At 57.7% G+C, this 27995-nt stretch overlaps 1 protein-coding gene across 2 annotated transcripts; it reads right to left on the bottom strand.

The window, feature by feature from the left end:
- Positions 1-481: 481 nt before the first annotated feature.
- Positions 482-27995, bottom strand: CAMKK1 (calcium/calmodulin dependent protein kinase kinase 1). 2 transcript variants are annotated; one of them, XM_067020550.1, is made up of 17 exons: positions 23033-23197; positions 20785-20907; positions 20268-20669; positions 19333-19380; positions 18504-18557; positions 17936-17987; positions 17550-17683; positions 17069-17105; positions 16184-16205; positions 14844-14932; positions 11399-11598; positions 9535-9588; positions 8854-8927; positions 7091-7178; positions 6742-6870; positions 4594-4697; positions 482-2450 (listed from the first exon to the last, which is right to left on the bottom strand). In XM_067020550.1, the coding sequence occupies exons 2-17, from the start codon at positions 20815-20817 to the stop codon at positions 2378-2380; spliced, it is 1593 nt and encodes a 530-aa protein (XP_066876651.1). In that variant the 5' UTR covers positions 20818-20907; positions 23033-23197; the 3' UTR covers positions 482-2377. The 2 variants fall into 2 exon arrangements, with proteins under 2 accessions (XP_066876651.1, XP_058902719.1); XM_059046736.2 differs by lacking the exons at positions 20785-20907; positions 23033-23197 and adding an exon at positions 27553-27995.

Genomic DNA, 27995 nt, shown 5'->3' with positions numbered 1-27995 from the left:
TGACTTTTCTCATCATGGCCACGGAGAGGCCTCCTACGAGCAGCTCCCTGCCGGCCCCAAACAGTTGGTACCAGTGCCCAAGGCTAAGGGGGCACTGGGAGGACACTGGCCCGCATCACAGGGACTCCTGTGAGGCTTCACTTGGGACTTCTGCTCCGTGCAGAGTAGCACTGGCTCCCGAGGACCAGACCTTGGCCTCCCTGGGCCCCTGCAAAACAGGCAGGATGCCCTGATGGGCCACCCACTGGCTCCCAAACACCCTGTTCTTCCCAAGGAGTGGCCACAGGATCTACCCAGGAGACTGAGCCACATCCTGGACTGTAGCCCCTCACCCTCCAAATCAACCCTCCCTCCCCCACCCCCACCCCCAGAGCTCCTCCCATTACTGTCCTACTCAGACCCCTGAAGAAAAGTTAGCAAAGCCAGCTGGTGAGAAAGAACACATCCAGATGCAGAAAATGTACCTACCAAGTTTTGGGGGTTTGTTTGGTTTTAACTCAAGAAAAGGGCTTTTATTATTTTTAACTCACTTCCTAGGAAGTTAATTTTTAAAACACTCTTATGGAGTTTGTCCATCCCTTGTGCTACGTTCAGAAACAATGATGCCAACCCAAACCCTCGGTGATGGGGTGAGCATGGGCGATGAAGCCGGGCCCACCTTTGAGCTCTGCGAGCGGGGAGCGTGTCCCTGAAACCCCTACCCTCCAAGGCCCCAGCGCAGAGATGCTCAGGGAAAACGTGCTGATCCGTGAATGGCCTCCCATGAACTCTATAAAAGTGTTCTTAAGAACAGTACCGAATTATCGTTTAAGCCCTGGGTTACAATGCCTTAGTGCAGAGGAGCAGGGAGAAATGCGGACCCAGTGACACCTGGCCGCGTTCTGCTCAGAGCCTTAAATAAACATAGACACTATATTACAGACGCACGTGCTGGTGTGCAAGACATGCTGTGCGCAGCGACGGGCACGCACGGGCGTGCGGAGAGGCGGTGTGCACCCACAGGCACGGACACACGCGGGACGCAGCCTTCCTCCAGCCCCCCCTCCCCCCCCTCCGAACACAGTGCTCCGTGACAGGAACCCCGTGGGGGTGACGGAAATCCCTCGTCTGGCCCATGTTTGCAGGGCAGGTATTTGAGTCCTGCTTTATTTTCCTTTGGGGGTCAGTCTCTTCAGCATTTGGTCAGTCAAGGCCAAGCCAGCCAGCCAGGCACTGATCCCAGAGAGAAGTCGCCTCCAGCTCTGAGCAGGAAGGATGACAAGCGGCGTGGGGTGAGCCAGTGACAAAAGGCCCACCTCTCCGTAGCCACCTGCCAGCGTGCACACCCCACCGGGGTTCCGGCTCTAGCGAGGCCTCCAACCCGGGCAGTTGGTCCTTCATCACTGGCACGCGAGGGCAGCTTCCAGGACCAGGTGGGGAGGCCGGTGCTGGATCGAAGACTGGATTTCGATTACTTCAGCATCTGCAAGGTCACGGCCCTGTGAGTCCAGGGCCCTGGACATCCACATCGGTGGATGTCAGCCCCGGTATCTCTGGCAGCCACGGCTCCTCCGGGGAGCCACGGGGGGAGGGAGGGAGGCGGGCAGGAAAGGGTGGTGCTCCTGGTTCGGGCCTCTGCGCAAAGCCTCACTCAGCCCATCCTCCAGAGTGTGAAACACAATCCGGGAAGGTCAGTCCAATCCACTTGGCTGCCAAGTGATGGTGGGTGTGCTGGGAAGCACCCAAAGCTGGAGGAAAGCTCGATACGTGTTCCCAGGCAGAGCTTTGCACCTGCCTCCCCCACCGAGTTACCGAAAAAAGGATCACGAGAAAGGAATCTGGATTCTCCAATACTGGCCCCCGCCCCAGTGAGGCCCAGGAATACCCACCAAGGGCTCAGAGCCTCCACGTCAGTGTTCTCAGTAGACAAGAGCTCTGGCAGCGCCTCCCTGAGGAGGGCAGGGTACACCCCTCCTTGTGCAGGTGGCAGCTGAGCCGCGCCCGCCCGGCCTCTGCAGTGGTAGCAGACGAGGCTTCCGCCTGCCATCTTGGTTTCCTGCCTCCTGCCCCGGGGCCATGCCAACCAGCTGGTGAGGTTTCTAAGGCACCACGGGCACCCAGCTTCTCCAAGGAATGGGTCCCGCCAGGGAGAGCCAGGATGAAACAAAAGGCTTTGTGGGAGCCCTACCCCCCCCAAACCCCAGGTGACACACATTCCGATCCTGTCCCTGGACACGCACTTGCGGAGGTCATGCAGCACGACAGGGGAGGAGGGCCGGGAGAGGGGCCACAGTCCCCAGCCCCCTGCCCGCAGGGGCGGCTGTTGGCATGAGGGCAGTGGGCCTTTGGAGGCGCAGGATGCGTGTGCTGCCGGGCGGCCCTGGGCGCATGCAGGGGCTCAGGACGCAGCCTCATCTTCTTGGACGCCGGGGAGCTCCGGGCTTTTGCCTCCTTCACCACACCCATCCTTCCTGTTCAGGGGACACCAGAGGCAGAGGGACCTCAGGGGTCAGAACATGCATACACGAGGACGCTCACACACACTCACAGGCATTTACACCCACAGCTCTCAAATCCCCCCTCACCTACTTTCTAAGCTCATCTCAGTCTCACCCTCCCGCGTTGTGGTCCCTTGCTGGTTTCCTCACCCCTAGTCTCAGCCCACAACCCTCCATGGCTCCCTACTGCCTGGAGACGAAGTCTAGATTTCCCAGCCTAGCTTCCGGAGCCTCTCCAGATCTGACCTTCCTGAGCTGACTTCCCTGCATCCTCAAGGACCAGCCAGGTCACAGGCCTTCTAGGTTGGCCTAGATCAGCCCCCATGGTCCTCGGTCGAAGAGCTTTGGTTTTGCATTTTCTTTTCTTTGTTCACAGGACAGATTCTACCTATCGGTCTCAGGATTCTGTCACATATTCAGTAGATTCCTGTTATCTGCTTTTTTCCCCTAAGACCTTTTTCTTTTAAACATGATCAATGAGTGGATTTTGATACCTTTAAAAAGGATCAATCCCACTTAAATCTACTGTAGAGTTTCAACAATTATCCCGAAGCATAAAAAACAGAGACAATCAAGGACAAATGTTGGGACTCTGATGAGGTAAAATCTGCTTTTCAAAATTAAACTTGAGTCACAGAACTATAGAATGTTATAGCTGGGAAGTATTAAGCCCAATCCCTTCCACAGTCCAGATGAAGGAACTGACCTGTCTCCCCATGGACATGTCCGTGAAAGGACAACGATTGCCTCGTTCAGCTGTACTCGATGCCCAGCCCTGTGCCCTGCGTGGATGCGTCCCTGGCCTGTGACTGGCCCGAACCACCACTAGGGGGCGCCTAGTCGCAGACACTGAGCTGGAGACCAGACGTCCAGGTTTGCGCCTCTTGGCCCTAGTTCTGCCTGTTGTCCCCGGCATAGTTAGTAATAGCTTCCTCTTTCGCTTTCAAGAGTGGCTCCATTTGGACGCAGAATATGTGGTCCCCTACACTATGCCCAATTCCAGCATCGCAGCCTGCAGATCTGAAAGAGCCCAGGGAACCCCTTCCCTAGGCCTGGCCACCTCACAGAAGAGACAGGGAACAGGAAGTAAGCTCTGGACAGTCGAGGCCTCTCCCAGGCCCCAGAGCTCACCCCACTTAGGCCAGGGAGTCTGTCAAGAGGAGGGCAAGAGGTTGGTACGTGGACCTCCCTGGGTGCAAGCGACCTCTGGCAGGTAGCAGACACCAGCTTGTCCACTATGATGGGACCCCCTTACATCTGAAGAGGGTGGTCTCACACAGACGAAACCCACATCTGGGCTCCTGGACGGCACAAGTGAAACCGCTCCTTCCCCAGAGGCCGACGTACCTGGACGGTGGCCGCCGCTCACCTCCCCCGGGAGGCGGGGGCACATCTCCTCAGCAGAGCGGGCTGGCTGGCACAGCCCCCCTGTCCCGCAGCTCCCTTCGCAGGCTAGAGGAAGGCGACCCAAGTCCCAGGACCACATTCTGGTCCAGGACCCCCTTACTGTTTTCTCTCTGGAGGTCTGTGCGCAAACTCCAGCAGGCCTTGTCAGCATCCCAAAATTTCATTTCAGTGGAAGAAGGTGGAAACGCTGAGGGCAAGGCTCACGGAGGTCTGGGGAACTGCTTTTCTGCCCTCCCCCAGGAGGTGGCGAACGTCCCTGCCGGGCTCTCAGGCGGGAGCCGGCAGCACTGGGCGCTCCTCTGCCCTGGCCCGTCATCGTGGCCCCCAGCCTGCCTGTCCTTACTCGCTGAACGAGCATTTACGAAGCGCTGACTGGGTGCGTGGCCTCGGCAATGGCCGGATGTATAGCACAGGCCACTCGGGAAGGCAGCTGACCCACCCCGCCCCCAGACCAGGAAGAGTCAGCAGAAGTGTCCCTCCCTCCACACACCAACCAACCCTCTACAAAGAGGTCTGCCTGCAAACCTCGACCACGCTGCCGTGGGCTGAGAACAGAGGTGCAGACAGGACCCTGCTCTGAGGCCTGGCCGAGTCCCCAGGCTCCGGGCTCAGGCTGCACAGCGTGGTGATGCTGGGAGTGAGGGGAGGGGGCCCAGCCCTCACCCCACCGCAGGGAGCATCCCGCAGGCCTCAGCCCACCGGTACTTACGACAATAAGCTTCCCGGGGCCGACATGGATCGCTCTTCCCTCCGCGCCTGGGGCTCAAACGGGTTCCCAAAGGAACGCTTTCTCAGCATGGACTTAACCAGGATCTGGGGAAGACACATCAGCGTGAGGAACACAGGCCCCCGCGTTCCCAGACGCACTGGCAGCCTCCACCCTGACTCCCGGACGGGGAGGCTGCTGGGTGGGCCCTGCTGAAGCTCCCTTTCCTTGGGCAGAGCAAGGAAGAGCATCCCAAGCAGAAGAAATGGCAAGAGCACGGAGGGGAGTTGGGTGCGGGTGAATTCCGGGAACGGCAAGGAGCCCGGCACATCTGGTGGGTGGCGGGCACGGAGGCCAGGAGCAGACCAAGAAGGGTCTGGAATGCCAGGCTGAGGGCATGGGGAGTGCAATGAGGAAATGCCTTCTGGCGACACAGGAAGGATGGAGTCAAGAAGAGGCTGTCCCAGGGGCCAGAGGGGAGCTGCGCAGTGGCCTGGGGGGATGCCAGGAGGGGACAGGCTGCTGTGCCCTGGCTCTCTGACTTTGTCCCCCCTCCCGCTACAAGGACAGCTCCATCCTCCGCCCACACGCACGCAAATTCTCACACACCAGCATAGCATCAGGGGTGCCTTCACTTCTTCCCTCCTTCCTTCCAACGGAAAGTATTTATTGAGCGCCTACATAGGCCAGACGCTATTCGAGGCACAGGGAGCACAAGGAGACAACAATTCTCGCCCTCGTAGAGTTTCTATTCTAGTCGCGGGGACAGGCAGTAAATCATACACATGAGTAGAATATATGTTAGTGAGTGCTAAGGGCTCAGGAGGAAAAAATACAACAAGGAAGGGGGATAAGGTATGACAAAGAGGAGGTTGGAATTTTCGACAAGGGGCCGGGAAGGTTCACTCCGGTCTCACTGAGAAGGTGACTGTGGAGTGAAGACCTGGAGGGATGAGGAAGCAGCCTTGTGGACATCCGGGCCAGAGGAGCCCAGGCGGAGGGAAGAGACGTTCAAAGGCACAGGGGCGGCAGCTTCCGTGGCATGGGGTCGGAGTGAAGGGAGGGAGGAGAGGAGGTGGGCAGGGGAAAGGGGGGCAGGCAGGCCGTGCAGGGTCTGGCAGGCGGTCAGGCGCGTGGCTCTTACTCTGAGTGACACGGGAGCCTGAGCGAGCAGGGTCTGAGCTGAGAAGGGACATGACCAGGTCGCTGGACCACCCTGGCTGCTGAGTTGAGTGTTAACTGTAGCGGGGGCAGGGGAGGAGGAAGGGCAGGGGGGCAACCTGGGAGGCGATTGCAGTGGTTTAGAAAAGAGAGCGTGGTGGTTAAGGGACGTGGCAGTAGGGAACCTACGGGAGCTGACCATTCCAGGGACCCCATACAGCCCTGGAGCTCTGTAGGGCACAGGACTTTAGCCCGCTTGGCCCTACTGGACCCAGTAGGGAGGCATGAAATGCACAGGCCAGACCCCATGCCAGGCACAGGCCCCAGCTGGCTCTCCTGGCCTTGTGGTCACCCCGACTCACTGTGAAACCTCAGCTCAGGGCAAGCCACGGCTCTCAGTGTCCCCCCACAAAAAAAGCCAGATGGCCATCAGGGGCTACGTTAGTAACTTCCAACTGTTAACGGGGGAGATGTCCAGAGGAGGATGCGAAAAGCTGAAACATGAGAGGAGAGCGGAGGGAGCACACAGGTGGTGTCTGCCTGACACGCGGGGGCCCCGGGACCACGTCTCCAAATCAAAGGCATCCTAGGCCTTTTCCCTCTCATGTCCTCGGCACCTAGTCCAGTGACTGGAAAATAGCAGAAGTTCAATGTAAACGTTAGGAAGGAAGAAAGGGAGGGAGGGAAGGAGGGAGGAAGGAAGGAAGGAAATGCTCCTCCGGTCGTGGTGAATGTCGACACTCGGTGAGGGCAGTATATTTAAATCATTCGCTCTCCTCACCACACCTCCTGGTCTCCCCACCACGAGGCTGAATAATGCCACCTTGTTCCTGTGGGCCTCTAGTGGAACAGCGGCCTCAGATCGGGGCTGGCCAACCAGGAAGCCCTCTGCCCCCCACAGGGCCCAGCACAGAGCTAGTCTCAGGCGGCAGCCACGCCCACCCCCCAGGCCCTCCCAGGAGTCGGTGCCTTCCACCCCCATCCTCTTACCACCGTGGTCCAGCTGGGGATGAGCTTGACTGAGTTCTTCACCTCCTCCTCGGTCACCTCCACCGCCGTGCAGTGCTCCTCCTCCGAGGGAAGGGGCTCCTCCCCGTTCTTGGTCACCCAGGGATGCAACTGCAGAGCAGAGGGCTGGGAGGGTCAGGGCCACAGGCGACAGACATCGGCGAGCAGGGGACCCAGGCATTCCACCAGCAGTCGCCTTGAGGGTCCAAAGCTCCAAAACCCCAAACCCCAACCCAATATACAGATGTGCCCGGTGTAAGTCTCCCCAGAAGGGGAAACTGAGGCCCGTTTTCTGTGGCCCAGCCCAGCCCAGCACCTCTGGTTCCCCAACCTTGATGTCTGGCACCCCAATTCTTGTTTCAGGGTTCTTGTCTAACATCTTCAGGATTAAGTCCTTGAGCTCTTCGCTGACCTTTGGCCTAAAGAAGGGGAAGGAAGGAGATGAGGGAGAGACAGCTGATGGTCCTTTGCTTCCCACCTCTCCATCCCACCCTGCTCCAGGCTTCCCTGATCAGTGCACACCAGGGCAGAGACACCGCCGACCCTCCTTCTCAGAGAGCAGGAGGGACACCCCCAAAGGTACCAGGGTGGAAGGAGAGAGCTCCAGAACAAGCGTATGGATATCCTTCTCCCCTGAGTACAAAGTAAAGCAGTCTCCCTCCGGGGGCAGAGGTCACAGACACAAACGGGGTCCCATGGGTGCTGGACACCCCCTGGGAGGCAGAGGTGACAAGGATAATGCGAGAAGAGTCGCTTTATGGGACCCCCAAGAGGCCTTCGCCCCCACTCACCATCTTATCTTCTCCTCCGCCTGGGAGGCGGCCAGGGAAGATACCCATTTGACACAGGAGGAAACCGAGGCTCACTGCCACCCAGAAGAGGGAGGGCAGGGGTGAGACTCAGGGGGAGGAGAGCAGGACTCAGCCCCGCATCAGCTTCGACTGTCTCTGCTTAAACTCCAGGCTTCGTTGCTACTTAAATTCTTGGGAGAAGGAACCTACTCTCAGGGATCTGACCTTGGCTCCCTCTACTGTCCTAGATACTAAATCCCTTTTCAAACTCCTGGGCTGGGGAGAAGGATATACCGCTGGCGGGGTTGGGGGGGTGGAAAGGCTGGGAGACAGGCAATCACGGGAAAGGGGAGGAAGCCAGTGCCGTGGGGATGGCGGCAGGGAGTGGGGAGCCGGCGGCAGGTGAGCAGGTGGGGGGACCCAGGGGTCCCTGAATGCCCGGGCCAGGGCCGTGCCTCTTCCTGTGGGCTTTGGGAAGCCTCGGAAAAACTTTCAGCAGGCGGCGTGGGGAGATCTGTTGCGCTTCCTCAGGGCCACTCTGGCCTGACTGCGGTAGCTGGACAAGGCAGAGGCCTGAACTAGGCAGGGGGTGCCGTCGGCAACGGAACCAAGAGAAATGTAGGAGGGGGACTCAGCACGGCCTGGGGCCGTACAGGAAGCGGGTGCGAGGGGCAGGGACACCGAGGACAACTCCCAGGTTGGTTTCTGACCTGGGCACTCTGCGCTGATGGTAAAAGGGCCCTGAAAAGTGAGGCGCTAGGGGACTCAGGCTGGCTGCCATGGTAGCTGGCATCATAATCGGAAGAACCGTGGATGGGTGGGGAGGCCTCTCCAAACAGTCCTTCTGGGCTCAGAGACCTCAGTCACAAAGGAAGGGGCAAAGGGGAGGGAGTGGCTTCCAATCCCAGACCCACTGAGCCTCCACTTTTCCATCTGTGAAACGGGGAAGCGCACTGGCGTCGTGAAGCGCCCCCACCCCGTGTGGAGAAGGTGGAGGTTCCCCGCGGGTGCAGGGTCTGCGTGGGGTTGATGCCACTGACCTCCTGGAGGCCTTCAGTGAAGAAGCAGGATGAATGTGTGACCTGGGCTCCTGCCCCACTCCCAGCCTGAGTTCCCATCTGTTCAATGAGATCCAACCTGGATGTCTGAGACCCCGCTCACATCCCCCTCCATTTGCTCCCAGGGCGCAGCACCCCAACCTCCAGATCTGCAGGCTTGGGTGGGGCCCAGAAAGGACAAAAGCTCTGCTAAAACCCAGACAGGCCTCCCTGGGGGTGGGCGGGGCCCGTGGCGGACAACTCACTCCTCCAGGAACACGATGGCCTCATTCTTGATCTTGCGGTGCAGGGCCAGGATGAAATCATCGATGAACGGGCACTGCAGCGGGGAGAGACAAAGGATGCCGCGCCCAGCGCCTCAGCTCGCGGGGGGCAGCTCCGGGCTCCTCGGGAGATGGGGAGGACCTCGTCTAACCGGTTCGGGTCCTAGCCCACAGGAGATGCTCAACAAATGAAAACCACCCCCAGCACGGCCTGCACTGCCAGGGCCTGAAGTTTGGGAACATGGTCCCCGAGATTCCCTCCTGGGCCTCAGCACGGTCCCTGGGGTGGGAGAACCTGAGGACGGGGATCTCGGCGCGTCAAGGTTGGGTGTCCGGCCTGACCCAGAGCAGAGGTCAAGGACAATTTGTTGAATGAATGAATGAGTGAGTGAATATGTGAATGAATGAATGGCACCGTCTACACCTCCCTTGGGATGTCTGCTGTCCCAGGACTCCTGCACATGAATCCATTCCCCCAAGGGGACAAGAGGAGAACAGAAAAGTCCCTTTTCCTGCCGTCTTCTCTGAGCTGGGTGGGCTCTTTCAAAAGTCACTTTACTGAAGGACCCAAAGGCAGGGGCTGCATCTGTCATGGTGGCTCATGGTGCCCGGCCCATATGGTGCCAGGGCTGCCCCAGCTCTGCCAGCCCACCCAGCACTCACCTTCCCATAGACAAAGCAGTACAGCGTGACCCCTGTGGCCCACACGTCCAAGGCCTAGGAAGAAACAGCTCATGTCAGTCCCCCAAAAGGAACTGACACCCCTTGGTCACCCAGCTTCAGTGGGCCACGGGAGAGGGCAAGTGGGGAACCTCCCTCCTGAGTCATGTATTCACTCAACAAACACTCCCAGGCCCCTGTTCCATGCTGGACCCTGTGCTGAGCACTGGGGACACAGGGACAGCCAGACCAGGGCCCTTGCTCTCAAGGGTTTCCAAGTCTCCTTGGAAACGGGCCCCAACCAGACATGTTTCCAACTCAACGAGTACAAAACCCCCTTCATCTACAGGGTCGCATTTGCCGCACACACGACACAGACACACCCCAGAAATGACAGTATATGTTGAACTTATACCAGCTAAACCAGCTCTGGCTTCGAGAAGTCATCCTTCTTCCTGATGATCCACTGGAAAAGCCACCATCCACCTTCTTTCTGACACCAGAACAGCCCCTGGCCCTCAGCTACCTCCATAGCCCCTTGGGGCTTCCCTGCACCCTTGAATGTGCCCTCTCTCTACAAGTTCCTCCCCTGGAACCCCACCTCCTCTCCTGGTGTCCACTTTCTCTCTTATGAGAACGATTCTCAAATCTCTGCCTACGCATTCCTGCCACAGATGCCTCATCTGAATCCAAGCAGGGACCACCAGACAAATGCAAACTGACATCATTCTACAAAATAACAGGCCTGTTCTCTTCAAAAATGTCAAGGCCAAGCCACTTTTCCAGATTAAAGGACCCCAAAGAGACATGACAACTGACCTGAATCAGATCCCGGACCAGAAAAAGAAAAGGCATTAAAGGACAGTATGGGGACAACTGATGAAATCTGAATAAGGTCGATTAGATAACAGTCTTTTATCGATGATAAATGTCCTAACTTTGATAACTGTACTGAGGTTATGTAAGAGAATGTCCTTATTCTCAGAAAATATCTCCAGAAGTATTTAGTGATAAAGGGGCATAATGTCTCCAACTTCTATAAATATAGGGAGACAGTGGAAAGGTAAATGGGACAAAATGTCAATACATCGGTGAATCTGAATAAAAGATATAGGGGAGTTTTTTGTATTATTCTTGCAATTTTTCTGTAAATTTGGAATTGTATCAAAATTAAAAGCTAAAAAAAAATCTCCATCTACAGCCGTCTCCTGAGCTCCACACTCACACACATGTCCAAGGGCCTCTCGACCATTTCCTCCAAGGCAGGACCACAGTGGGGCAGCCAATACTTCACAGGGTAGAGCAGGATGTGCCCGGGGACACACAGAAGCACAGGCCCTGCTCAGAAACCTTTGCCACTGCCTCTGGCACTCAGGACAAAGCCCAGACCCTTTAAACTCTGTCCAAGCCCCGCTGTGCCCCTCAGTTCTCTCGTATGTTCTCTGGGCTCCACCTCCTGCTCAAATTCTCCCCATTCTTCAAAGGCTGCCGTACCCAAGAAGACAGGGGAACCTCTAATGTCCCCCCAGACACGAGCTCTCCTGCCCTTGCACCATGACCAGAAGGGCACGGAGCTGGGCCGTCCAGGCTCCGTCTGTTCCACAGCCCAGCCCAGAACTCAGCAAAGAGCAGCTGGCGGGAAGTATCTGCAGGGAAGACTGGGGCCGTTTTGCTGGAGAACGAGAGGGGGCCCAAGTTCAGCGAGTCTGTCGGACTCCAGAAGGAGGCAAACGTGAGGGAGGGGACCGTGTTCGGTCCCTCCTGAGACATGAGGACCCTGGCACCCTGAGGTTGGACACGGGACCCCGTGGCACGTACTCCCACCCCTCCACCTGAACCCCAACCCAGCCCGGGTCCTGGGAGCCACCTTCCCACTGAAGCTCTGGCCGGACTCAGAAATGGCCTCGGGGGCCATGAACGCCGGGGTCCCGGCCGTGCTGGACAGCCGAGCGTCGTTCCCCTCAAACTGGTTGCTGACGCCGAAGTCGGCGATCTTCACGTGCCCGTCGTCCCCCAGGAGCAGGTTGGATGGCTTGATGTCCCTGTGGATGATCTTCTGGTAGTGCACTGCAGAGAGAGGCAGCTCGAGCGCCGGCCTGCGGCCCTGCCGCCCAGACCCCCCACCTGCTCTTGCCTGGCCGTGGAGGCTGCCTCAAACTCCAGGAGAGAAGGAGCTGGGACTTCCTGTCCCCTGCACACATTCAGCTCTCGAGGACCTTAGAAGAGGACTTCAGGGCCCCCTGCTCAGCTATGCAGTGACGACACTAACCTAGGCTGTTAGTAACAGAGCCAGGACTGGACTCTTAGGAATCTTTGGACCCCAAGTCCAGTGCTCTCTCCATGGCAGTCAAGGCATCTGCCACTGAGGGTGGACGTCAGGGGAAACTGGGGGAAGGGGTCCTCCGTAGGCCCTCCCTGGCCCTCCCATGTGAGTGTTGTCTACAGGCTTGAAGGCCATCAGAGTCTTTCCCAGGTTCCATCCCCCCCCCCCAGGCTGTCACAGCTGTCCCTGTTCCTCGGGCTGAGGGTGGGACTCTGGGGTATCCTGCAGAGGTACCGCCTCAGCCCCAGGGACTCTGGGCTGATGAGGTTTTGGAGAGCGAGGGCACCCCAGGCCTCGGGACTGCCAGGACGAATGTGGCCTGGGTACGGGTCGGCCCTCTCCAGTAGGCTGAGCGCCCACCCTGCTTCCTGGGTCCGGCACTGCCGGGAAGAGACGGGCAGCTCAGGCTGAGACGGCCAGCGATGTCCCAGCAGAGAAAAGGCACTGACCTCATCCCACAGCCATCCACTTATGGGCTCCCTGCTCAACAGATACGTTCCCCTGGACCAACAGACCCCAGGGTGTTGGAGAGGAGGGAATGGAATGGGAAGGAGGGAAGGGGAGGGGGAAGGAGAAGGAGAGGAAGGCTGGGGGTAGAAGGAGTGAGCATCATATATTAATAAGAATAACAACAGGACCCGTGGCCCTATAGCAATTGCCTCCTATGTGCCAGGTACACACAAAGCATTTGACACACACCCTTCAGAACACAGAGGCTCAGGAGGCTGTGTATTTGACCTTGCAAAGTGGGCTCAGATTCTTACCTCAAACCCTGGCATCTCCCTTGAACTCCCAGCTCTTTATCCACATGGATATCCCATAGACATCTCAACATATACCTCAGTATTTGTCAATCACATATTTAATTGAGAACTTGATTTCTCTTGCCTGCAACCCCCGCCACCACCACCCCCGCCCTGCCCCTCCTAAACACACACACACACACACACACCACCAAACAAACAAACAGAACAGAAAAGCTCTGCTCCTCTTCTAGTTTTTCCCATTCCGTTAATGGCCATATTATCAGCTGCTCAGGCCAAAAACCTCAACTCCTCTCTCCTTCAGACCCCACATCCAATGCATCAGCAAGTGCTACGGACTGGACCTCTGAGATATATTCCATATCCGACTGCTTCTCCTACCTGCATGGCTGCACTTGCCCCGTCTGTAAGAATCAGGCCTGAGCCTCCCCGACCACAGGGCCTTCCCCGGGCAGCCTCAGCTCTCCCTTCTGGGGGCCAGAATCACAAGGCGGATCTTCAGCACCGGGTGCCGCCATTTGTCCGCCTGTCCAGTCCCTGGCGCTGACCAACTCACTCCAGAAAGCCCTTCATTATTGTTAGCTGGGTCTTGATGAGGCTTTACCCAAGAGCCAGATGGGATTAGCTTGTTTTTTTTGTTTTTCTGTTTTGTTTTGTTTTGTTTGCAGGGAGAGAGGATGGGAGACAAAAGGCCCAGGACAAGAAGTGGGTGAAAGCCGAGCTGGTATAGGGTTGTGTCTGCTGCTGACCACACCGGGGTGAAATGCCCCCTTCTCACACCTCTAGGCCCTTGTCAGGGACTTTCTGCGAAGCCCTTCCCTCTCTGTGCCTCAGTTTCCCCATAGGTACAAAGACAGCATTAAAATGAAGGCACTGGAGTGGCTCAAAGGAGATAAAGACATTCACTGCAGGTCAGACCTCAGTTGGTCCTCTCACCTGTTCCCCCAGGGAGAGAATATGCTTCTGATAAACCAAGCTGAGATTTCAGAGGGATGGGCTGTGCCCCACTCCCCAAACCAGGCCAGAACCCTAGGTGCCTGCACGCCCTCTTCTCCTCATGACCAGTTAGTCACCCAGTGCTGCCCACCCCACCTCGTTCACATTTGCCACTGCCCTAATCCAGGCCTCACCATCTGTCAGTTGGGCTGTAGAACCAGCCTCCTTCCTGACCAGCTGGTGGCCTCTTGCTCTCCATCCAGCCACCATACGCTGCCAGACAGAGCTTTCCAAGACACAAATCCTATCACAAGGGCTCACAAGGCTGACAAGATAAAGTCACGAAAGTCCTCTATGGAGGCATTCCCAGACCTCCAGGTGCAGCCTGGACACTGGACAGTGTTTACAGCATCATCTTTCCCTATCCCTGGCTCCCAGGTTGGACTCAACCAAATTGAACTTCTCCCCAGTCTCAAATAGTACGCCCCTCCGTGCCACTGTCATGCAGTTCTCTCCACCTGGTGTACTCCCTCCCACCATGCGTCAAACTAGCCAACGAACTCCTATTCATCTTCCAGGACCCTACTCATAAGTGGCCTCCTCCAGGAAGCCACCCTTGGTACCTTAGTGCTCTGACAGCCCCTGTGCCTCCCCAGCCTTGGCAGGCACTGCTTAGGTTCCCGTCCCTCCCACTAGGCTGCAAGATCCTTGAGATTACTTCTGTCTGGGTCTTTGGCATCTACACGCCCCCAGCTGGCACTTAGTAGGTACTCGTAAATGGATAAATGAATGAATAAATGAATTCCACAGATAGAGGCTAAACGAACATCCTCCCTTCTGAGCTCTCATCACCTTAGGGCCCCTCACAGTAAACGGACTCTGCTACCGCCCACTGGCCCCATACCAGGACAGACTCTTCCTCGAGCCGCTGGACATAGATTCCTTCCCACAGCTCTTGAGGCCCGGTGGAGAGGCTAAGCTTGGCTAAGAATTCAGCAGAGGCGAGATACACGCTGAACATTCGAGACGCACGCCGACGCGGTGACGACCGGGCGCCGAGAAGGACCTGGCGCATGCCCAGTGAAGTCTGCCGCTACCCTACCTGTTCAGGAAGTTTCGGCCCCGCCCACAGGCCCATTTCCCCGCCCCCAGCTAAAGATGATTGGTAGATCAGCATTGACTGACAGGAACTGCTCAGAGCCTGCTCAGCCTGGGCTCCGTCTCCTCTTGTGTACCCTCCACTCCCCCCGGGTCTCCAGCCCCAGGGGGACAGGCAGCCCCTCACTCACAGTACTCAAGACCCAGGATGATGTCCCTCAGGTAGAGACGAGCTTGCTCCTCCGGGAAGGGCTTGTCGCAGGGCACTTCCATGACCGGCCTATGGGGAGGGCGGGGAGGAGGGATGTTTCGCCGGAATCAGGATGAGTAAAGGCAGATGTCAGGTGGAGGGGAACAGGGACTGGGCCGTACAGACCCCTCAGGACCTTTTGGGAGCCTTCTATGCTCGAACGGGTCCCTAAAACCCCAGATAGTAGCTTCTTCTCCCATACGATGAAAATTCGAAAACACGCATAGACGCAAACATCCCTTTTCAATCACTAACTACAATTTCAAATTAGCTTTATCTTAATTTCTGATTGGCTTGGTATTCCTTCTTCTAAGTACTTAATTATCTATAATCAAACAGTTGTGAAGATGCCATTTAGGGCAGCGTTTTCAAACTGTAGGTCCAGGACCAAGAAGGTCATGAAATCAATTTAGTGGATGCCTACTGCTTCTTTATTTTTTTCCCTAATGAAGTAGAATATATCAGAGTATATCACATGTAATACACTGTTTTATAAAACTTTGGTTTCAATTACAGATATGGATGGCTATGTAAAACTTGTATTTCTTACTTTGAATGGAGGTCAAAAATGCTGAAAGCCCCTGAGTCTTAAAAGGACACCACTCCCTGCCCCTTCCCCAAATTGGTCTTTAGGTAGCCTCCCAGGCAGAGAGACAAGTCACAGCCTGTATTCAAGGCCTTGGCAGTTAGGGTTCCCAGTCCACCCAGCCCCGTGCCCTTTACTGCATGTCTGCTGTTCTTCACATACCCTGAGAAAGTCAGACAAGGCAAACATGAGTTACAACCCTAGATTTCATCAGTGACATGCTGTGTGACTTTGGGCGAGTCACTTACCCTCTCTGAACCTCAGCTTCCCTTCTTGTAAATGGGAGTGAATGGGGTCCCAGCTACCCAACTCACAAATTTGTAAAACTGAAGGAACTCTTTGTGATTTGAATACAGATGAGAGTTGAGTTCCATCTCTATACTTTTGCTGGAGAGATACTCCTTTCTTCTCTCTCTTCTCCATCAAAATCTTCTTTCCAGTTCTTCAAGGCCTGGCTCAAAACCCACCCCCTCTTCCTGAGGCCTCCCTGGCCATTCCAGTCTCACTGACCCCACCGGCCTTCAAAGAATCATCCTCTTGGTCTCTTGTTCTGCCCCCATTCCCCAACCCAGACCACAGCTCCCTAAGGACAGAGCCTGGACCTCTTTTATTCACTAGAGTAGCTTGACCCCAGGACTAGGGATACAGGGAGGGAAAGGAAGACTTGACCTGCCTGATCGGGATGGGGAACTCACCCCTTTCTCAGGAGGTCAAACACTGAAAGAAAAGAGAAGAAAAGAAGAGTAGGTAAGATGCAGCCAGGCTGGAAAAACAGCCGATGCCAAGGTTCCTCCCTGTTCTGGAGGGTGGGAGAGGGGGCAGGCATCCAGGCATACTTGAGGGAGGGGAAGGACAGGGGTCCCAGGGTATCAGAGGAAGTAAATGAGAGTGAGTCGACTACGGACCTGCCTCACTGGATTCTCAGGTGCCGAGTGAGGACCATCAACATAGACCCCTCTTATAGGGGGGAAACTGAACCTCAGAGAAGGGGCAGGAATTTTCCTACAGGTCATAGCAGATAGGCAGGTAGGAGAGGGAGTGGAGGCTAAAGACTTGGCCTCTGATTCCTAAGCCAGTGTTCCTTCTGGCCCATTCCCTGGGAGCTGCTGAGCCCAGCCCTGAATCAGGCACCAAGGACTTAAGTAATAACAACAGCATACTATTACTAATAATAGCTAATGTGTCTTGTATATAATAACTCATTTACTTCTCACATCAACACTATGAGGTAGATACCATTATTATCCCCATTTTACAGGTGAGGAAACTGAGGCACAGAGTTATCAGATAGGGTCTGGGAACCCACATCACATAGCCTACTTCCTGTATCTATCGGATCCACCATCTCTCCGATCAGCGGAGTGGGGGCTTGGGAATATTTGTTGAATCTAACTGGATATTCTGAGCCTGGCTCAGCAGGGCTGGGCAAGAGAATCTGGGCCTTGAGAACATGTGTTTCCTCCCTGCCCCCAGGAGGTCAGTGCGTTGCCCGCGGCCCATCTGAACGTCAAGTGTGTCCCCGGGGAGCACTCAGACCCACCGGGGTAAAAGCTGCCTTGGGGATGAGCTGGGTCACTCACCCAAATAGAGATTGTCCTCAGCTGGGTCATCCAGGACCTGGTGAGAGGAAGCGGGCATGAGGGTGAGTCTCGGGGAGTTATGGGGTGGGCGTCCCAGGCTTCCTCACCCTCACCAGCCCTAGGGCCCCGAGTGTGCTCCGCCGGCACCCTGGACGACGGAGCAGGAACTATGCGGGCACCAGGCAGATGAGGCCTCGGAAATCACTGGCCCCGACCTGGGCTCACCACATGGCACCCAGCCCCTCTTCCCCGCCCGCCATGATGGGGGCTCACTTCTTGCCCCTGGGGCAGCTCGTCTCCCTCCATGGGAACTTGAGAACATCCCAGACCAGCCTGAACTGACCCCAGAAGCCTCCCGGCAGTCCGCACCCCAATTCTGGCCCTGCCCTTGGCATATTTCCCTCAGCAGGATCCCTGGGTCCGCGCCAAGTGCCCCCTGCACCAGAGGCTACCCCACAGGCCTCACTGGCTCACCGCCTACCTCGATCAGCTTGACCACATTCACGTGGTCCAGCTTCTTCAGGATGGCAATCTCCTGATACACCCGCTCCAGGGGCAGCAGCTGCTTGGCTGGTCCTCCCTGGGCAGCCTGGGACCCTCTAGGGGGAGGGCGACCTGTGACCAGGAAGGGGAGTCCAGCCAGTTGCACAAGGCTGGGCCTCACCACGGCCCTGCGACCAGCCTCAAGCAAGGATCTTGCAAGACCATGGCCTCGGCCTCAACCCCCCAAGCACAGTCCCACCACCAGGCCTTTGCTCGCGCTCTCCCTGTCTACCCCCAGTCCTAACAAAAACTAGCCTCCGAGGTCTCCTCCTCCTCTGCCCCCAGGCCACGAGCTCCCAAGCCCAGAACCAGACAGATACGTACGTGGAAAGCCATACTGCTTCAGTAACTTCTTCTTGGAAAGAACTTTCATTGCCTGAGGAGGGAGGGGCAGACATGTCACTTGTGTGAAGCCACCAGGGGTTAGAACAGGCTGCTTACAGGTGGACTGGGGTCCAGAAAGGCACATGAGCATCTGTCACTGGCACTGAGGATATGGACCGGCTGCAGTTATGCTGGGTTAGGAGGTAGCCATATCTGAACCTAGGCCTCACCCCTATTCCCCCCAACAAGCCTTTCTAGAGCTCGCCCCTTGGAGGCATCCAGCCTCTGCTTGCATATCCCCAGGGTCAAGAAGCTCATTCCCGAGAATTCCCTGGTGGTCCAGTGGTTAAGAATCTGCCTTCCGATGCAGGGGACGTGGGTTCGATCCCTGGTCGGAGAGCCCACGTGCCACGGGGCAATGAAGCCCACGCGCCACAACTCGAGAGCCTGCATGCCGCAACTAGAGGGAGCTCACTCCGTTCACAGGCAGCCTTGTCCTCTGTCTTAGCACAGCTTCTGCCCACCCCCCAGCCTCCTAGGGCCCAGCTTGGAGGGGCCCCAGACTCACATAATGCCTGTCTTCACTTTCGTTGTAGGCCAGCCTCACCACGCCGTAGGCACCCTGCAGATAGGCACAGGTCAGCCCCCGCCGGACAGGACAGCCTCCCCCAGGACTAGCCCAGAAGAAGGGGAGCCTGAACAGCTCCAGCCCCCTCCTCCTGCTTCCCGTCTCCCACCCTGCCACCAGGGGGCATAACTTTCAGGCGGGCAGGGAGAGGGCTCCTATGCCCTGGTCACTGCCCCTGCCGGGCTCAACACAGCTCTATGCCTTCCCCAGTCCCTTCCATCAAAAACTCTGGGCAGGGGACTTCCCTGGTGGCGCAGTGGTTAAGAATCCGCCTGCCAATGCAGGGGACACAGGTTCGAGTGCTGGTCCGGGAAGATCCCACATGCCGCGGAGCAGCTAAGCCCCTGCGCCGCAACTACTGAGCCTGCGGTCTAGAGCCCCTGCCCCGCATTAAGAGAAACCACCGCAATGAGAAGCCCGCGCACCATGACGAAGAGTAGCCCCCGCTGACCGCAACTAGAGAAGGCCCGTGCCCAGCAACGAAGACCCAACACAGCCAAAAACAAATAAATAAATAAATTTATGAAAAAACAAACAAACAAACAAAAACTCTGGAGAGTCAGGAATCAGGAATCATCTCCCACCCCACACCCTAGGTGTTTCCTATAGAGGATAAAACTTTCCTCACTTCCAGGCTAGGATCTTCTTGGCCCAGCCTCACATTCCCAGAGGAGGAGAGGGGATTTTGCCAAGCAGAGGATCTAGACAGGCTGCCTCTGCAAATCCCCCAGACAAGTTCCCACTGCTCCTGGCCTGCCCCCAGGCCTACCTTGCCAATCTCACTCTGCAGCTTGTACTGGTTCAGCTGCACACAGTCCTGGTGGGGGAAAGAGAGAGGATATCAGGTAAAGCTTGATCCAGAAGCAGCACTGCTCCCACTCCAGGAGCACATCCAGGGCCCCATCCTGGCCCCAGGAGCCTTGCTCCCAGACCCTGGGTCTCACCAACCTTTCAAGTTTACATAGGCAAGTGAGGTAGTGCCAATGCCAAAAGTGACGCCAAAAGTGACAAGACTTGGACAATGCTTGAAAACATGAATGGTGAAGCACGCCTACGCTTTGCTCCCTAGGAAGTGGAGGAAGAATGCACGGATTCCTACCTGAATGCTGGGGGCTGGGAGACCCTGATGGGAGAAACCCATGAGCAAGTATTTCCAGAAGCAGCTGAATGAGGAGACTGCATGGACAAGAAAGATGAGGAGAGCCTTGGGGACAGGAGACCAGAGCCCTGGCTCAGGCGTGAAAAGCTCAGTTTCTGAAGCCTGTAGATTGCTCAGTACTTGGGTTCCCTTTCAGATCTAAGTGGCAAGGATGGAGCCCAGAAGCTGGAAGCATGCTGGCAGCTTCTGAGTCAGAGCAGACTCTAAGAGGCAGGATTAGAGGTGGAAGGCTCAAGCTGGGGCAGACTTGGGGGACAGGAGGACGCACTGTCTATCTTCAAATCTCTAAGAGATTTGAAGGGAGGGACCTATTTCCTAGGCCTGCAGTGGGGGTGGGAATGGTGAGACTTACAGGAGGCAGCAATTGGCTCAGATGAAGCTCCCCTGGGTGGGAAGAGACCATGTAGTGAGGTAGTGAGCTCCTCAGCTCTGGGGGTATGCAAACCAAAGGCTAGACAGCTGTGTGGCAGGGATAGGAACAGCAAAGGGTCTTCACTGAGGACTACGGAAAAGCTCGTGGGCACCCCCAGCTCTGCTCCACCAACCTCTGCGTCCGAGATGGCCACACGGTGGGACTCGATGGTGGGCCTGCGCCACGCCCGTGGGGAGATGTGGCTGGCAGGCCCTGTGGCGTAAGGCCCGGCCTGGGCCTCCAGGCAGCTCCCCGCTGGCCGCTCCTGCAGGGAGAACTTCCTAGCCGAGAGGCCGGGCCGGGCGGCGGGGCGTCTTGAAGTACCGCCGGGGATCACGGAGGTAGCTCTGGCCAGAGTTGAAGGGTCCACACAGTTCCTGGTGGGCTCTGGGCTGCCATCCGTCTCCTCCAAGTGGGCCACATCCATGGCCGCCACTCGCTCCACCAACTCTGCCCGAGGGTCCTGGCAGCAGACCGCTGGGCCCCCCTCCATTGCCACAGTCAGCGGGTTCCCCTGTGCAGCCTTATTGGGAACCTGAGAAAAGAGGGCAGAGGAGCCTTCAATCCTGGCCACAGAGCAAGGAGGTCAGATTTCCAGGCCCTTCTCCCATCGCAGCCACAAACTGTGAGTCACGCCTCCACGTCTTTACCTGGCCTGTTCCCTCTGCCTGGGTAGCCAGCATCCAAACTCAGGTCTCCCTACTAACTAAAGGAATTCCAGGAACTCATCTGGCTCTGCTGCACACCAGCCCTCTAGACCTCGGTGTCCTCATCTGTAAAACAGGCAGTCACATCAGCCTTCCTGGCTTCACAGGGAAGCAGGGAGAATCTGATATGCTGGAGTCAGGACAGACGGACACGGGCAGAACACTGGAGGCCCAGCACTACTGGGAGAAACAGAGCCCCGGGTCAGCTCAGGCCCCTATCCAGCAGACAGACAGCCCAGTGACTCACAGCCCCGCCCCCTGACAACAGAGCATTCCAATGCTGCTGCTGTTGCCGCCTGGAAGATGAGCTGGGTTCCTGATGCTCCAGGCCCGCACCTCCACCCCTCACTGCTTCCAGGAAGACTTCCCTGGGTCTCCAGCCTCTCCCACCCGTCTCACTTTCTCCAGGAGACCCCTCCAGGGCAAGTCTCCCATTGCTCCCTTCCCTGCCCTAGCGGAGCCGGCAACCCAGGACAGGGTCCATTAGAGGAGGGCGCTGCTGCTTTGGTGACCGTGAAGAGAGACTTCACTGCACTTATTTCTCCTGGTTTTTCCTTCCAGTTTATTCATGGGGCTAAAATGTTCCCCACATCTGTTCAGGCTGAGATGCTCCCCCTGGAGCACCCCCAGGATATAAGGCCTGGCCTTATATCCACCCCGGCCCTATTGCAGTCTGAGCCCCCATCTAGGCTCCAGGCCAAGGACTAACTCCAGCTTGAACCTGAAACCGACCTCCAACATCCAGCCCCCAACCTCACACTCGACTACAACTCTAAGCTGAACCCTGACCCAGGGCTGAACCCTGATACTCAGGCTGGGACTCCATTTCTGCCCCAGGCCGATCACTGGCCCCACCCCCCTCGATGCCCCTCCCCTTTCCTGACCAGACTCAGCATCTTCTCAGGAAAAGGAAGTAAATGGACTCCTGACCCTCTGCCCTTCCTGTCTGGTGGTAACTTGTGCTGTCACCACACAACAATTTTGAGAACGTGGACTCCGTTACACCCCTTATTCCCCCATCACCTTGCTTTGACAGATGTCAAGGAGGCAGGGTTCACTGGAGTCCACCGGCCACAGAGGAGCCTGGGCTGGGTTCCAGTCCTGCCTGCCAACCTACTGTGGGCCCTGGGCAGCTCCTTCCTGACTCTGAGCCTCAGTTTCCCCATCTGTACCACAGATGCAGGACCTTCCCAGATTCCTAGGGCCACGGCAAAACTTGGAGATGGATTGTGGGTAGGGGTGTGGTCCAGACCCCCTGTGCCTGGCACACAGTGTATTGTATGAGTGGAAGCCTGGTGGAGCTGACGTTGGCATGCAGAAAGGAAGGGAGAAGGGAATTTAGACTGGCAACGGGAAAAGACATGGACACTGGACCTAAAGGAGTGAGGGGAGTGGGAGATGGTGAGGCTAGAGCATCAGGGAGGCCTCCCTGGAGGAGGCTGAGAGTGGCAAGTAGGAGTAGGACATTGGGGAGGATTCTCTGAAGTAGGTGAGGAAGGGAGTAGGGCTGGAGCATCGTGGAGGCCTCCTTGGAGGAGGTGGAATGGGATTAGAGCATCAGGGAGGCTTTGGGAACCAGATGGTTGCAGGAAGGAAGAAGCCAAGGCTAAAGGGAGCCCTACAAGCCTGGCCCACCCTGTAGGTGGCTCACCCTGCCGCCCCTCCCCCTCACTCTGTAGGCCCTTTTTCTCCCACCAGAATATAAACTCCACAGCTTAGGGCTCTTGTCTGCCTCGTCTCCCTAAGATTACTGGCGTCAGCAGCAGCGCCCGGCACAGAGTAGCAGTAAATATTTTTTGAATGAATGAGTAGTTGCCTTTAGTCATCATTACAGACCCGGCCCCATTAGACAGATGGAAAAGCAGAGAGGGGAGAGGAGACCCCACGGAGCCTAAGCCGAGCCCACGGCAGGGAACGAACGGCAGTGTGAGGAACTCCTGTCCTCTTGGCCGCAGCAGCGACCGAGGGCCTGAGAGTCCCCACAGGCAGAGGCCACCGGCTGCCCTAGCCCATCCAATTTGCATAAGGTTTCCCGGAGGCTGTCACCCCAGCCACAGGCCATCCTCCTTCAACGCTCTTTCCCTCTTTTCTCAGACTGGGAGAGTAGGGCCCAGCAAGGGGCAGGGATGGGCCTGAGGGCACACAGCAGGCCAGGGCAGAGCCTTCCTGCTCCAGTGTGGGGCCCTGTTACCTGGTTGAGGACCCAGGCTCTGAAGCCAGGCTGCCAGGCTACGCTCCGTCCTGGCCATGTGCCCGTGGGCAGGTGACTGCACTCTGTGCCTGGGTTTTCCCCATCTGCAGAATGAGGTTAACAGCAGCATCACCCGCTCGCGGAGCTGTGAAAAGGAGTGAACACCCTTCCCGGGCTCGGAACCAGGCCTGCCACTAACGAAGCCCCGTAAAACGGAGTTGTGCTGCTGTTGTTGTGATTGCCTGGGACACGTGGTGGCCCAGATGGATGCGCGGGCGGCACAAGGCAGCTGCGAGGGCTGACGTCAGGCCCTCCGCCCTCCCTCCCGCCTGGATCAAATTCAGGTGACTAAGCACGTCTGTGCAGGAGGTGCCCCGGGGAGGCCCCAGGTTCCCCCCTCGTGTCCAGGCGACAGGGCGGTGTGTCCGCGTGAGAGAGTACGTGTAAGCAGGGCTGTAGGCTTGGGGTGACAGTGTGTGTGTGTGTGTGTGTGTGTGTGTGTGTGTGTGGCCGGGGGCAGCGGAACGCACACAGGAGGGCATCTGCACGGAAACAAAAATCTATGGACGTGGTCTATACTCGTGGATAAGTGTGTTCACGTGCATTGTGTGCCTTTAGGTCTTCGTGTGCGTGCGCCCCAGAATTGGGGGCGGGGCCTGCGCCCCCGGGGGGCCATAGCAATCTGATTCCACAGAGTCAAGTTTGAACTTCCCACACGGTCAACAGTCCACCAGCCTGGGGCTGCCTGCTGGGCAGGGCTGAGTGTCTTGGGCAGGACCCACCCCTCTCTGGAGGCTCACCCAGGGGTTCCCTCAAGGCCCTCCCTAAGCTGAGACCTCCGTCCGCACTACATATAAACTGTCTCAGCAGGTGGCTAGGAGCCACATGGGCAAATAGAAGGACAGACAGGCTGGCCCCCAGGCCCAGGGCAGAGCAAGGATGCCTATGGGCATGGGAAGCCTCCCAGGGACCAGCCTGGTCCTGCAGCCGAGAATGGCCAGGCTCAGGCCCCCCCTCACTGAAAAACGCCACCCCAGTCTGTCCTCCCAGCCGATGACCGTGCTGTCTGGACGAATCACTGAACTTCTTGGAGCCTCAGCTTGCTCATCTGTGAATTGCACAGATAGCCGCCATCGTGCCGCCTCCCAGGGCTATGGGAGGAAATGGATGAGACCGTGAACGTTGAAGCGCATTGTGCCTGAGCGACGTGGAGCTGGGGTGAGTCTGTGGCACAGCCACCGAGAGCGAGCCCTGATGTCCATACCAGGCACAGCCCCGTATCTGCCCCCAGCTCCCAGGTGGCCTGGCACATTACCCCCTCAGGCTTCTCCTCCCAGGCTATGTCCCTCATCCACAGGTGTCTGGCTGTTCCCAAGGGACGCAGACCCTGGCTCCAGACCCTGCTTGGCCAGGCCTCCCCCTCAGGATGTGCCTTATCCCCCGGGTCCCTTGGAGGAGGCCCAGCACAGGACACAGCAGGGTATCCTGCTCTCACCCACGCTGGTTCAAGCAGCCCCTCCTGGGATGACTTCAGGTACTAGTCAGGCCTCACCCTGGGTTCTGGAAGGCTGCCGGGAACCTCAGGGCAAGGTTGAGCAGGGGACCAGCTATCATCTAGGCAAGACAAGCTGTGGCCCTGGCTGGCAGAGGGCAGGCCAGAAGGGGAAAGCTGTAAGGAGGTGGTCCAGTCACCCGGGCCAGACACAGAAAGTGGCCTTGACATCACTGGGCTGCCTCACCGCAGCCATGTTTATGCTCCTGACAAGTGTCTGGATGGCCCTGGCAACGGGTGGCCTCTGTGGCTCCCGCCCCTGCCCAGGATGACTCAGTCCCCTCGAGGGAGGCCCGCGTCTGGTGCCAAGTCATGCTCGAGGACGCCTGCTGTGATGACGCGCCCCGCCCCCCCATTCCCAGGGAGGCCCCAGGCACCGAGATGGGCTCTGTGCCTGGTTCAGCACGGCAGCCCTCAGCACATCCTGAGCACCCTTGGCTAACGGTCTCCAGGCCTCCCCCTTTCCCTCTGCTCCTCCGCATCCTCCATACCAGGTCTGCGCCTCCTCCCCTCCGCTCGGTTCCAACGAGGCTCCAATTCAACTCAGCATTTCCCCGAGTCTGCTCTTCCTCCTCTGTCCCCATGGCTGAGATGAGTGCACGCGCCCCCCCCCACCAGTTCTCCCAGCCCAGAAACCCAGGAGCCCTCCTTATCGGCCATCTTTTCCCTTTTGCCCATCCGTATCCCCCCTAACCCCACACTTACTCTCCACTCTGGCTGCAAGTCCCAAACTGCAGACTCTGTTCTGCTGCCAGGCCTTTGTCCAAGCTGTGCCTTCTGCCAGAACACACCTCCCTCTCCTTTGCTGCTGGAGGGCAGTTCAGACATCTCCTTCCTGATCTCCCCACTGCTGTGCTGGATGAGATCACTGAGCCCAACTCCTTAAAAAGTCCAGACGCAGACCTCCACTTTCCTTCCCCCCTGTTTCCTCCACACAGGTCACCCGCCTCCAGGCTCACACCCCAACCCCACCACACCCCATCCTCCAGACCAATTGCTAGAGGGAATATTCCTAACATGCAAATTTGGTCTCAGTTCTTCCAGACCTGGCCTTCCAGGATCTTGGAATCTGGAGGACAGAAGAGCAGGAGACCCTAGACTCAGACTGGGGCTCACACGCTAGGGAGCAGCCAGGGACACAGACTTCTGGGATGCAAACCCAGAGTCATTCATTCATGCCAGAAAAACTCATTGAGCACCTGCTGTATACACCCGGGCACTGTGCTAGGTGCCAGGAAATAAAGCAGCGAACCAAAAAGACAAAGTCCCTGCTCTGATGAAGTTTAATTTCTAGTGGGGCAAGAAGCAACAAACAAGAAAGCAAGGAATTAATAGATGGTATGTCAAACAGTACATGCTATGGAGAAGAAATACAATCGTGTCAGGGGAATCAAGAGTGAGGCACTGGGGGGTGCTATTTACACAGGGCGATCAGGAAAGTCCTTTCTGATGCAGGATTTGAGCAGAATCTGAACGAAGTGAGGGAGCGAGCAGTGTGGACATCTTGGGGGGGGGCATTTTAGGCACAGCAACCGCAAAGGCGGTGAGACGGTGCTTGCACTGTCTGAGGAACAGCAAGGAGGCCGATGTCACCGGAGTGGGGTGTCCACGTGTAAGAGGTACCTGATGGCAAGCAGAGTTACACCTGGATGACAAGGCCCAGTCATTCTCTATGCCTGGCCTCAGGGATGGCTTCCTGGAGGAGGTGGCATTTAAGCTCTTTCATGATTGCTGAGTACGTGTTTCAGAGGAGAGGACAGAAGTTCACACTGTGCGTGACAGAGAGCCACTTCCTGGCTGGGGCTCAGGGCTTGGCTTTGGGGGTCTTTTTGGACAGAGCCCGGGAGGGCTCGAAAGCTGGAGGAAGGTTCTGAGGAGGGGAGTGACTCGATTTGGATGAGGTTTTAAAAAAATTATCTCTCTGCCTTCTGTGGGGACTGAGGGTAAGAAGCCAAGGAAGGGGCAGGAGTCCCCAGAGTCTGTGGGCCTAGGACACAGTCTGGCACACAGTGGGTGTCCAGTCTGTATGCACCGAAGGAAGGAGTGAGGGCTATGAGGGCAGCCAGTGCACCCTCAAGGACACAAGCTGTGTGTTCCTCTCACTCCCCGGCCCACTTGGCAGATATACAGCCCCATATGAGCCCACCGAGGCACAGTCCTGTGACCTGGGACACAGCCTTCTCTACACACCCCTGCACCCTCAAGATACACACACACACACACACACACACACACACACACACACACACACACACCACTCCCGGAGCAGGCGCACGCCGACGTCCGCGTGACCCGCCCGCACACACCACTCCATCCTGTAATGCACACAGGCACACTCTTGTGCCCACGTGACACACGCACACCCGCCTCCAACCACACACAGGTCCCTGTGCACGTGTGCACCCTCCGAGCCACCAGTTCTGTGCCTGTCTGGCCGCCGAAACCGCAGCATCCACCTCCGCCGCCCCCCTCCAACCCCGCCCCAACCAGGGAGGACTGCGCAGCTAAAGCCATGCGCATCGCATCTGTCCCATTCATCCCCCCGCCCCAGTTCCAGCACGAAGACTCGGAGGTGGGCAGTGTGGGAGGAGCGCTCCGCGCAGATCCACACGTGGGTTCACCTGTCTGGGCCCACTCCGCATAGACACGGCCTCCCACCAAGAGCTGGGGCGGGGGTAGTGCGCCAGGTATGGACGCGGTCCCGCAGACCAGAGCTGGGAAAGGGACGCAGACGGCGGGGCGCCCTCATAGAAGCGGTCCCGGATGCCGGCGCAGACAGAAGCAGGCTCCGGGAGGCACCTCATAGACTGGGCCCCGCACACCGAAGGGGGAGGATCCCCGCATGGAGTAGTTCTCGGCTGTCCTCGTAGACGCAGACCATCCTTCTCGCCTGAAGGCTCCGAGCAGACGTTCAGGCGTTCGTCCCCTCCCGCTCCCCGGCCCCGGCCCCCTCCCAGCCGACCCTTACCTCGGCGCCCAGCGACAGTCTCCGCGGTCCTGAGGACGGCCAGGCTCGCTCCCGCGACGCGCATCCCGCCCCGCCCGCCTATCCAGGGCCGAGATCACCGAGCTCAGACCTCCGGCCCCTGGGCTCCAAGCGGCGCTCGCTCCCCGGCCAGCCGCCGCGCTCGGCGCTCGCTCATTGGCCTGGCCGCGCAGCCCCCCTCCGGCGCCGCCCAATCAAAGCCCAGGACTCCCTCCCGGCTCCTGGAAGGGAGGGACCGCGGCGGGCGGTGGCTCGGGAGGGGTACCTCCCCCTGCGGCTGGACCGGCCTCGTCACGCCCCCATTGCCCCGCGGCAGGCTACCTGGGGTCCCCCGAAATCCCTCCAGGCCGCGGCCTGGGCCCCTTAGCTGGGCCTGGAGGGTACGGTTGCTTCCCCCCCCGAAATCCTTTGTCCCCCAACCATCT

The sequence above is a fragment of the Kogia breviceps genome, chromosome 19, assembly GCF_026419965.1.
Source record: "Kogia breviceps isolate mKogBre1 chromosome 19, mKogBre1 haplotype 1, whole genome shotgun sequence".
Lineage (NCBI taxonomy): Eukaryota > Metazoa > Chordata > Mammalia > Artiodactyla > Physeteridae > Kogia > Kogia breviceps.
This window is presented reverse-complemented; position numbering and strand designations above follow the sequence as displayed.

Coding starts and splice junctions, on each gene's coding strand:
- CAMKK1 (XM_067020550.1), bottom strand. CDS start 20,817: ATGCTGGCTACCCAGGCAGAGGGAACAGGCCAG. Junction 18,558..19,332: donor TGCAGAGTGAGATTGGCAAG/GTAGGCCTGGGG, acceptor GCCTATCTGCAG/GGTGCCTACGGCGTGGTGAG. Junction 17,684..17,935: donor GAAGCAGTATGGCTTTCCAC/GTACGTATCTGT, acceptor TCCTGGTCACAG/GTCGCCCTCCCCCTAGAGGG.